At 43.8% G+C, this 12,370-nt stretch overlaps 1 protein-coding gene across 2 annotated transcripts in view; it reads right to left on the reverse strand.

Annotated features, from left to right (window-relative positions):
- Positions 1-9,858, reverse strand: part of MAN1A1 (mannosidase alpha class 1A member 1) — a 172,871-nt gene extending 163,013 nt beyond the window's left edge. The window contains exon 1 of one of the 2 annotated variants that reach the window (XM_082668944.1): positions 8,963-9,630. In XM_082668944.1, the coding sequence (XP_082525070.1) occupies positions 8,963-9,571 (609 nt within the window). In that variant the 5' untranslated portion in view covers positions 9,572-9,630. Of the gene's footprint in view, positions 1-8,962 lie in introns of both variants that reach the window. The other variant, XM_082668945.1, reaches the window with a different exon arrangement.
- Positions 9,859-12,370: the final 2,512 nt, after the last annotated feature.

Here is a 12,370-nt window from a genome sequence, read left to right on the forward strand (position 1 = left end):
TACATTGTTTTTGGAAAGTCATCCCTCAAAATGTACTACGATCCTTTGACTTATTCATTTCCTCTACTAGGAATTTAAGGGGAAATCCTACTCATGGGGTTGGGGGCAGCAATGAAAAATGAGCTGGAATCTTAATGGACAAAGGTGTTTATTTCAGCATTTTAAAATAAAAAAACTGGAAAAAATCTAAATGTTCAGGTCCAAGGGCATGGTTAAATAAACTATGATGCTTCTATTTCATATACTATGCTATCATAAAATTACACTAAAAGAAAATGAAAAAAAAACATGTATACATAGTGTGGTTATAACTGGGGGAAAAATAACCTATATGTTGGGGCAGGAAGTGTTGACACTGCTTGTGACAGTGATTGAACTGTGAAGGATTTTTTTTTTCTTTTTTCTACTCCTGTGTACTTTCAAAATGTTCTTTCCTAAGCAAGTGTTACTTTATAATGAAATAACACAGTGAAAGATACTTGCTTCTTTTACAAACCCATTCTCACCCTCGTTAAGATAAATCTCAAAGTATAATAATTTCTGCTGGGCAAGTTTAGTGATATTGTTTTAATAGCAGCCTTTAAGAAGCAATACATCAACAAAAGGGAGGCACTGATGGTGAAATTTCAGGCAGCTGGGAATGAGACTTTGAGACTAGGTATACACCCCGTGCTACCTTCATCATTCCACAGGTCTGTTCTTTTGCTTTGCGCCCAAACAGACAGACATACAGTGAGGAAACACAACTACTAAACACTATTAGTAGTTGCAGCACGTATTCTTGTGAAAGAGGAACTAGAGTCAATCATGGCTCAAACATCAGCTCAGGGAAGCTGGACGTGGCCACCCCCAGTGTAGACCATGAGCCCTGGACTCCTATCTCTGGACCCTCTTGTCCCTTAGGAGAATCAAGTGCTCTTCATGGGACTTTGAAAAGACCTTTCCAGGACCTCCCTGGCGGTCCGGTGGTTAGGACTCCAAGCTTCCACTGCAGGGGGGGGCGGGTTCGATCCCTGGTCGGGGAACTAAGATCCCTCAAGCCACACAGCTGGGCCCCCAAAAAAGATCTTTCCATTGGCAGATATGAAGATTCCAGCAATAGCTCATGGTCTTTGGATGGCCCAAGTTCATGTCTCAACCACAATCATTCACAGGCCCATGTACATCATTATTACTGCACCTTTTCTCATAAACTCCTGGCCTAGGCAAGTGTTGCAACAAAGATTGTCTTAGTGCATAGTGCGCTGTATTATTAAGCCACCCCTGCAGAGCTCGGCACCCTTCACCAGGTTTTTATCCCCTCACTTCCAGTCCTTCTCTCATACTAAGCACCTTCACACTAGGCACTGGAGACAGGACAATCTAATGGGAGACCCACATATATAAATACATAAAAAAGTATTTATATAATACTTAATATAAAAATAAAAAGTTAATATAAATGTTAATAATATTAACAAATCAAAGTTAATATAATATGACCTGCGTGTCACTGTATGAAAGGATGTAGAACAACAGTGACCAGAAAGTACAGGAGCAAATGAGGGACTGGGCCTTTGATAAGCTTAAGAGCGAGGGAGACAAATGGACTGGCAGTAAAAAGGAAGTGAGGCAGCGTTTTAGTTACGAAAGTCAACTAAGTAACAAAGGCTACATGGGCTTTTTAATTTCATTATCTCTGTTCTGGATTATCTGCAGCTCTGCTGGGCTCTAATGTTCCCAAAGCAACTGCCAGAGTATTCATGACAGGAATGAGGGCTGCGACTTTTCAATGCTCTTAAGCCTTAATCTCATTTGGTTTTCTTTCAAGTACCTAATGATCACAGAAGTCTTTATCAGGACTCAGTGTGTGGGGCGGGGGGGGGGGGGGGGGGGGGGGGGGCAGTGCTGCTGCATTCTGCAGAGCAAAGGAACTAACCAGGGTTGCTTTCCTTCTAGGACGGTCTCAGTGGGCTTCTTGCTGCTGGCCTGCTACAGGGCTGAGAAGGAGGGAGGGCCAGGCCAGCCAGCCTCCAAAGTGTATGTTCTCATTAGAGACAAGATGTCACAGGCATCTCACAGGGGCCTGAGAGCTAAGAGGCAGTTTCCAGCTCTGTAGTTAGTGCACTGGGGGAATCTCAGGAAGTCACAGCTCACAGGCATATGTAAAATGAGTACCGGGGTTAAGCATCTCTGAGGTCCTGCTGGGCCTGATACCTTAGTAAATCTAATTTCAAAGCTCTCAAAAAAGGCCAAAATCTGTGAGTTACGAAGTACAGCTGATTTATGTGAATTTTGACTACCAGGTGACAGACTGAGCTCTGATTATAGAATTGACCACAATTACATAAATTTTTGCCAAATCTAAAATAATTTTCTTCTCACTTCTTAAAAACATTCCTCCAAAGACAAAACAGGTTAAAATGCATTTTACTTAATCCCTCTTTTTCTCTATTTCGGGGAACAATTTCAATACTTAAGGAAGTAACTCAAGAACTGTGATCATTCTGAGAAGATGGTACTTCAGGAACAAGCACATCTGACTGTGAGAAAGAGACTAGTTCTTTAACACATATTTTGAACTACAGAAGCTGGAAAAGTATGTAATTTTAAGGATAGCAAAAGTTTTTTGGAATTTGGCAGGAATGTGAGAAAATCAGAGTTGACAGTAGCACAGTAAAATCATAGCTGTCTGGAATGATCATCCTGAACTGGAAATGTATCCCTTTAAGCAAACCTAATTTAAACTGTTTTTGATAACTTTTTGAAACATGCTTACTCACTTCCCTCATGTATTAAACAGTAGCTGAAACGATGTCGTCTCCGCTTAATGGCTTTAGGTAGTGATTAAGAACAGTAAGAACAGCAAGCAACATTTATTATACACTCCCTGCATACCTGATACCATTCTAAGTGCTCTGTGCGGATGATCACATTTAAACTTTCCAATCCAACAAAGTGGGTACGTTTACTACCTCCATTTTACAAATGACAAAACTGAAGCTCTGACAGATTAAGCAATTTGCTTAAGGTCACAAAGCTAGTAAATGGAAGAGGCCAGATTCAGACCCAAATCAACTGACTCCCAAAACTAGCCCTTCTCACAACACCATGTTGTTGCAAATGAATGGAGCAGGGGCAGGTAAAAATCATCCAGAGAATCTCCAGGACCTACTTGGGTGAAGAGAACTATGTGCTCCTATAATGAAGAGACCACAGATTGGTGTGATTTTTAAATGTATGTCTGCTTTTTTTTTTAAATGTAAGTGTAGTTGCTGTACAATATTATATAAGTTATAGATGTATAGTACAGTGATTAAAGGTTATACTCCATTTATTGTTATTATAAAATACTGGCTATATTCCCATGTTATACAACATCCCCTTGCAGCTTATTTTACACCTAATAGTTTGTACCTCTTATTCCCCTATCCCTATATTGCCCCCCTCCGCTTTCCCTCTCCCCACTGGTAACCACCAGTTTGCTCTCTATATCTGTGAGTCTGCTTCATTTTTGTTATATTCGTTAGTTTGTCATATATCATGGATTCCACAGATAAGTGATATCATTAAATGTATGTCTACTTTTAAAAACACATACTCCTTCAGATTAGCTTTCCATTCTTCTGTTATGCATTGCACAATGTCCAAAGAGCATGTACATTTATAGTTTAAAAGAGCTCCTCGACGTTGGCCCACACCTTTTCTCTTTTTTTCTCCCTATTTCTCCCCCATCTCTCTTTGTAAAGAATGACCAATTGAACGATTACTAATGCCTCTGTTTCCTGCAGATATCTTCATAAGGAGAAAAAGATGTCATCAAATTTTCCCTGGGTGGTTTTAAAAAGAGGCCTTCTGAATTATGCTCCTAGTAAGTTTTGTTTTTTTTAATTACTATAGTTAATGTAACTTAACTAATACGAGGTCAAAGTTATAATACTGCAGGATTGTACATGTTTTGTACTCACCTGACATTAGTGTCTGCAAATAATGAATATAGGCAGTCAATTTATACACCTCTCTGGCATTTTACTTAGGAGACAAGCCATGTCAGGATAATGAGCAACATTCCATCCAGGATTGGGCTTCTATTCTCAACTCTACCACTAACTAGCAAAGTGATTTCCAGAACAATCTTTGCATCTCAGTTGCCTCTATTGTAGCTATCTCTAAAGTCTCATTCAGATACAATATTTTATGGCTTAGAGCATATGTTTACTTTTAAAAATCAGAGAGTTATAATTTTTAAGGCATATTTTTGGTAACAGGAAAGAAATTTTGCAGACTTTGTGTAAAGGACCTTTAAACATATTTAGTAGTAAAGGGTGGGGGACTACAGGTTGTTCAATTATTTAACACTAAACAAGGTGCTAGACAAAGAACACTGAGGGAAAAGTCAAGACTTAGTTTCCCCAAAGAAAGAATCTCTTCCTTGAACTACCAAACATTGGCTTCTCCTGTATCATTTTTGCCTACTTAGGGAAAAGGCATGTCACAGTATCCCTGGAGCCCACAGGGGGGCTGCTCCTATTTTGACCAACCAAAACTTACCTTTGACAAACGCATACATTTTTGTGGTTTTGCAGGTTATAAAGAACTTAAAAGGCCACAGGTTCTCTACTGGGTTATGAGGTATAAGCAGGGTCCAGTGCAGTGCTGATCTACCCATGTATATTTAGCCCTCACACTGATCTGTTGGGTTTCCTCCCCTCTGACCTTGAGACACATGCTTTAAACGCTCTCTAATAAAGAATTTGTATTACCATAGCTTATTAAATAATTTAATACAAATATGTTAACTAAGCTGCTGAAGCCCAACGAATTCAGATCTCAGCCAGAGACACTTTTCACACATGTGAAACACTAGCATAAATTTCTCAAAGTGGTTTAATTATTAGCTCACCTAAGAGATGCAGATGCATTTACTCAAAAATGCATTTTTTTTAACCTCTTTTCCACAGCCTAAACTAGGTTCTAGGTCCTATATAGAGTTCCTTTATATGAATGTTAAGAATGTTAAGTTACCCAATATGAGGAAGACAGAATACTCCTCCCAGACAAATTATCAATAGCTTACAGAAAATTAAGTTGAGCATAACTGATTATCCATTAACAATCTTCTCCTGCTTTTGTATATTAATGTTCAACAGTCAACATCTACTCTAATACATACACTGTTGACACCTTAATTTATTTATTTACTTGTTAAAGAGAGAAGCCTCTTACAAACACTCCATGACCTACCTGCTCTGGGAAAGGTCCAAAGAGTGGGGAAATCTTGCATTTGCCCGTGTTCAATGTCCAGTGTGTTTCAGAACAGGGTGAGCAGAACAGGCAAGGTAACCCAAGGACATCTAAGCTCCTTCAGACTCAGGTCTTCAAACTGTGGTCTTATTTTGCAAATATTATTTTCCACACTACTACCCACACAAATAAGTTAAGTTTCAAATAAAAAATGTCTTGTTTTAATAGGTCAAGGTAGATTATTCCTATGTCTGACCTTTAATAAAAGGGTTAATCGTCAATAGTTAACATAAATTATAGACTCTAGAACAACCTAAGGCTAGTGTAAGGCATAAAAATATATATTCACCATTAGCCATCAATATGAAAATTTTCTTTCAACTTTTTATTATAAATAGTTCTGGAATTAAAAACTAAAGCCTGTTTGGAGAAACCTAGAGAAGACAACTGTGACCCTACAGCTAACTGGTCCGAAAACCTTACCTGATAGGCCCAAAGCTGGCTGTCAGCCTCCCCACCCCCACCCCACTTAGACTGGTAGGAGTTCCAGTCTGAGAAGGGAGGAATCCCACTGATAATTTGATAATTAGGGCTCTAATCCTAAAGGACAGTGCAGGCTCTTTGTAGTGACTCCCCGCAAAAGCTTCCTGATTTTAAAAAAGAGTTGGGGTGGAAGGAAAAATGGACTACTTTTCTAAAAATTCCATGGTGGTCTTTAACTTCTGTACTTCGTTTGTCTACCAGTGCTTTTTAAAGTTAAGGACCACTTGAGCACAATTTTTAAAAGATCAATCTCATGAGAATATGCACTATGTGTGTGCTGTAAATTTCAGGGAAATCCCAGAGTTAATTTATCTACAAAGTTTTCATGGGGTGGGGGGCTGTCTTCATTTCGGCTTTAAGTTTTACATCAAATGTTTACCACCCATCAGAGATCAGAACTGGGAAGCACGTAGCACCTTTATATGAAGGGTGCTAGGCAATAAATATCCTATTTGAAATGAGAAAGTGTTTCCCCTTAGCACAAATTTGTTAAAAATTTACCAGGGTACCAGTAACACAGCTGTGTTGGCAATATAAAAATAGCACTGGCTGTCTTTAAACCAAATTTACAAAGTGAAAGTTTGGCTCAGATATTACAGTCCAAGCTCCCAACATGTGAGACTTGCTTATACCTTCTAAATTCTACCCATAAAACTGTTAGTACTTTCAGGTGTGACAGAGAACCCAAGTATATGAAGAGAACTAGAAAATACAGGAACGATAAAAATCAAGATCAAGGCAAAGATCCGTTGGTCCATGACAGGGCATACATGGTGGTACCTGAACTGAATCTAGATGTGTAAAGTCCAGAGCCTTATTCACAGCGGGCAACCACTCTTTCCTCTCTAAAACTGAACATTTACAGTGTACTTTTAGAATAACATGAGTAACTTTTTTTTTTTTTTTGGTTTACAAAGGAACACATCTGCCTGAACTAATCTGATGAAAATCCATAATCCATTCCTTCCCGTTAGCCTTTGACTAAATACTGAAGCTAATCATGCTGGCTTCCCTGCCCCCTGGGTTCTCACCGCAACAAGAAATTTTAAAGAACCCATTTAGTTCAACCACTTTATGCCAAGACTGGGCAGTTTCAAAACATCTAGGTGTGAAGATGTTAGCACCACATGGACATAGGAGACTACATAAATTTCCTTTATGTGGTTCATTAAGACCTTCTGATCTAGAGACATAGATAACATGGATCTAATAAGGACAGATATGCATCACTAACTGTTAATATGCTGTCCTGAATTGACTGCTACTGTCTTAGTGCTTCTAATCACTAACTGTTAATATGCTGTCCTGAATTGACTGCTACTGTCTTAGTGCTTCTGCTCTAGATGCACTTTTAATCACTACTGGTCAGCACTGATAGCTTTTTCACATCCATGCATCTTTAGTATTTAAAATAATTTCCTGGGACAATTTCCTGTGATCTGCACTAACTGGCAGCGCATAGGAATTTAGAGGAATGAAACGTGTGAATTACACTGCTTCAAACTTAAGAGAAACATAAGCAGATACAAATTTGGGGCTAAATTATCTATGGGTTTTGGTTGGCTATTTTCAAGGAGGCTGAGAGATGAAGAGGAGAGGGAGATGGTTGGTGAAAGCAGAGACTTTTTTCCACCTTCCTGGTTTTGCAGCACTGACAGGATTTCTTGGAGAACGGAAACTGCTAGACAGAAGTTGTCACAGGGAGTAAAATCCAACCCCCCCCCCGCCCCCGCTCAAGTCTAGGAGGGTTCTATGCCTGAGGAAGGGTCTCAAAGCAGAAAGGCTGATGGGCTGTGGAAGGAAGCTACTTGCACAGGAGGGATGAATCAAGGCATTCTGCCTAGGGTAAACTGAAAGGCACCCAAAGCCACTTAAACTTGCTCAATTACAGCTTAACCAAATTCATCTGGTCTTTATACTAAAATCAGAAATCCTACAACAATCAAGCTGCCTCCATTCTGGAGCCACTTAAGCTAGGTACCTCTTCACAACCTCAAAATTGTCTCTGAAAATTGGGGGGGGAATCAGGAAGCTTCCTTTCCTGATTACCTGCCCAATGTCAAAACACAAAATTTATTTTCACAGAGACTCTGTGAACCTTAAAAAATGACAAATATATTACTTCCATTCATAATGTATTTTAGAAATTGGAATCAAGATTTGAGATGAAATGCTTTTAATAATGGTTCCTGCAGCTCTTGGATTGTGTAAAAAAACAGGCTGGCATAGTTTCACAGGGGAGAGTAGCTGTAAAAGGAGGCATGTCCACAGAGAGCCTGGTGACAAGAGGAAGTCCGGGCTTCAAGTCCTGACTCAATCACTAACTGGTTCTCGGGCTCTGGACCCTTCAACTTTCATCTTTAAAATGACAGTCCGAAAGGATTTGGAAGGTCCTCTTCAGCTTTAAGCTAGGCATGAACTAACCACATGTTACAAGTTCTAACTGAAAAACACAGGAAAGAAATTATGAAAGACTTATCAAAGTCCATGTTTGTCCTAGATTAAGTTTGTCATCATTGTGCTGCTGTGGAGGAAAACCTGTTGCATCACATGGAGTACTGTTTTTCTGACTACACCCGAAATGCAAGAGGCGGTAGGCTGGCCTTTTACATTTTCCATTTTTTGAAAAGTAAACAACAGTGTGCTCCCTATGATAGGAAGTTCTCGAGTTTCACCTTTATAGGCTGTAAGTACACACAGGATGCCACCTGGCAGAATGGGGCCACCTGACCCAACGCGGGGTGTGCTGGCTTGCTGTTAGAACATTTCTATCATGCGTGATTGATACTTTGCGTTTACATGCAAGCTTCATTTCAAAGCCACGTCCAAGCCTCATTAGAGGGCTGTTTGGAACCTTCACTGTCACTGCTCTCAGGGACGATTAACCATGGATCAGGCAGTGAAAGAGGAGGTTTGCACAGCACCTGCCCATGTATTTAATACCTACCTTGTGTGGCTTATGCTCACCGGAGCATGCAAGTTAAGAACAACGGGATTCAACCTCAGATAATAATTGGCCCCATCTACTCTGACACTGAAATGGAAACGAAAGAGCCTTTGATACTGCACCTGGTGTAAGTGGAAAACCATGTCTCCCCACACTGTAATGTTACAGTCTTAAAGAGTTTCAAAGGTTTGTCGTTTCTCCCAGAAAAACACTGCGAGTCCGCAGGGATTTCTAGCCGGGTGCACTCACCTCTTTGATCTTCTCCCTTTTCTCGCGGATGGCGGCGTCGGCAGGCTCCCCGTCAATCGCCCCAACGAGTGGTGCTAAGTCCACTGGAGGCAGCATCTTGAACCCCACCCTGTTACTCAGCTGGTCCTGGGCCACCTTCTCCTTCTCCATCAGGATGTCTCTTTGGATCTCCTCGGGCAGCTTCTGCAGGGTCTCCTTGGCTTCCCTCAGAGCCCGCTCGTGGTTTTCACGGATCCTGGCCAAGTTGTCCTCCAGGGCGGCCGCGGGGTCCCCGGGCGCGCCCTCCTCGCCGCGCCGGGCTCGCCCATCTGCCGCGTCCTCGGCGCGCGCCCCGGGCCCGGGCTTGCGGTCGGCGGGCGGCTGCAGGGCGGGGCTGGAGTGGAACAGGACCCCGCTGAGCAGCTTGGAAGAGTCCGGCAGGAAGAAGATCGCCCCGAAGCAGAGCGTGATGAAGGCGCTGAACACCAACAGCAGCACGAACTTCTCCGTCAGGCGGAAGGCGGCGGGGCCGGACCCCTTCCTGCCACCGCCGAGCCCGCCACCCAGGCCGCCGCCCAGGCCGCTGCCCGCGGGACTACTGAAGAGCGGCAACAGGCCCCCAACCGGCATCGCTCCCGCTGCCGCCTGGCTGCCCGCTGTCCAGTGGCCTTGCGCCGCGCCGCTCAGCAGCCAAACTTCGCCGCCGCCCGGCGTCAGCGGCTGCGGGGCTGGGTTCTGCGCATCCAGGCCGCCCAAACCCCCCGCCTGAGTTGCAGGTATCCCTTGGGGAGACAACTCCCCTCCGAGTCTTCTCCCCGGGGCGGCTCCTCTGGCAAATAAACAGGCGCGACAGAGCTCTCGCTGCAGCCCCTGCGGGGAGAACAACAGTAAACCGTAGTAACTACGATGATGGTGATAAAGTTTCCACCGGTCTCCGCCCTCCGACGGCCGCGAGAGCCGCCAGGACAGCTCTCCCTACACGGAGTCCGGCTCCCGGCACCGCCCTCGGAGCTCACACTTTGGACTTGGGGTGAAGTTTGCAGGTCTCGGGGGCGGGCTGTCCCGTGCACACCTGGAGCAGAGCCGTGCGCGGGCACCTCCTGGAGAGGGCAGCGCACCTCTGCGCCGCAGAGGCGCAGCGTGGGTGGTGGGGGGCTAGTCAACTTCGCCCGCTCCTCATCCCGAAGCTCGAACTAGCTGTGTCTCCGCTTCCCAGTTGGCGGGTGCGCGTGCAGCCCGGCCGCCCCGCAGCGCTGGTAGCCGCTCAGCTGGGCTAGCGCGCCGACCTGCGGGCGAGCAGGAGCGAGCGCGGGAGCAAGACGCCCTCCACCGCGGCTCCTCAAGCACTAACACCACTGCCGGTCTCGAGGCGGTCGGAAACGAGGGCGGTGACGCGGCCCGAGAGTGATGGCGCGGCCGGGCCAATCACGAGCGGCTCAGGGTCCCGCGGGGGCGGGGCCGAGGCGGGGAGGGGGCAGCGCCGGGAGGGGAGTTTACGGGAAGCGCAGCCTCGCAGGGACCCGGCCGGGGGCTGGGAGGTAGCGGGGCCCGGAGGCGCGAGGCGGGTGTGGGTGGCGGCGGGGAGGGTGGCCAGACCCGCTGCGGAGGCCAAGGTCGGGAGGCGGCGGGCGGGGCACGGGGTTGGGGAGCTTATCCCGCTCCGGCCTCGGGCCCGGGTCCCAGGGGCGGTTGGTCTCGAATTGCTGGGGGAGGCGCCTGGGCTGATGCGGGACCTCCCCGCCGTCCCCTCGGACCTGCGCCTGGCCGTGCGGGGCCCGCCCGGAGGAGGGCCAAGAAGGACAGGGTCTTGCAGAGAATTGCCAGATTGTTATGACGTGCGTCTTTTCTCCAGTTATCCTCCTTTAACCCAAGGCAGGGATTCCCCCAGTGCTCGGTAGCCGTTAACCCAAAAGTCCCTCGGTGAGGAGCTGTGATTTGGAGAGCTTTTGAGCTCAGCTTTTGGGCTGTCCGGTCGAACATCCCTTTACATCCGGAGACTTTATAATGGTTTTGTGGTTGCTTAGGGAGTCTTCGTGTTCATCCTCAACCCCCTTTAAAAAAAAAAAAAAGTTGTGTAGCTCCCCCACCCACTCCCACTTTCAAAATTAATTTATCTCATGCAAGTTGGTCATATTTTCCATTTAAAGAAGACAGTTTTGTGCTGCCATAGCTTCAAGTAATAAGTTTCAACACTGTTGAAATTAAGTCTTGGATTTGACCACTTCGAGGGAAGTAAGGACTTGGTCCACCAGAGATTGTCTTCAAGACAGCATTATTTTACAAAATGTGTTCGTAATTCCCCTGTTGCTCTTCAAATAAAGGGTTATCAGAGAGGAAAGAGTTGACTGACTTCCCATTTCCCACTTGTGAAAGCTAGTTTGTAGCAGCCTTATCCTATATCCCTCACCTTTCTCTGGAAACGTGATTTGAGCTCTGTTTCTGCTTGTTGTCTTTAAAAAAAAGGAAACAGCTGACACCTTTCAGGAAGGTGCCCATAATGTAGTTGTTTTCAGGTGTTAGACTGTGTGAGAAAATAAAAAATAAAATTAAAAATCCTTATTACAGTTTTCATTTAAGTATTCATTTTAACGATCATTATTTGTTTTGTGTAAAATGAGTCATACACCCAAAGTTTCTGTTAATGGGAAATTATTGTTTGATAAAGCCAACTGTATGGCTTGTTTTTTTTTTTTAATAACTGCTATGAAATTCTACGCCCAGAAGAGTGCATCATATGCAAGCAGGGTAACAAAGTTTAGAAGGACTGAAAAAGAAAACAATGATTTTTGTTTTTAATAATGGAAGGGTAATTTTTGTTTCAAACTGCAACTTGTAGATAGGCTGAAGAGTTTGAATCCCTGGGAATTAAGGTCAGTCGCTTTATGATCATCTCTTTTGGAATGACTATTTCAACTACTGTGTTTTAAGAATGGAATTATTTCTTGTAACCACAAAATATTTAGAAATGTTGAAATTAATATTACAAAGTATTCTAGAAAAGCAATAAAATCTGCTTCTAAATGCATGTTAGAGTGGTGATGAAAGGAGGTTATAAACCTAATGCTATTCTGGCACTCTTTAATTTTGATATAAAACCAGTTTGAGCATTTAACCTATATCCTGTAGTGGAAACATTCAAAATTTAGCATATGGACTTAAAAATGATTTTTTTTCTAAAGCCTTCAAATTTGACTCATCTATATTGTGTTTAAATCTTTTAAAGGGACTGTTCTGTTTATTTGTTTACCTTTATGTAGCTTATTTTAAGATTGCTTTCTTATTATCTATTTTTCTTATAAAACAGATTTATTATGAGTGAAGCCTGCCTTTAATGACTTGTTAAACAAGAAGCTAGCATGGGTGGTTGATTATGCGATACATATTAAAGGGTGCCAGCCTGTGTTAGGTAGGATGAAAAACATGCGGGAA

The sequence above is a fragment of the Grampus griseus genome, assembly GCF_964374135.1.
Source record: "Grampus griseus genome assembly, chromosome: 13".
NCBI classification, from domain to species: Eukaryota; Metazoa; Chordata; class Mammalia; order Artiodactyla; family Delphinidae; genus Grampus; species Grampus griseus.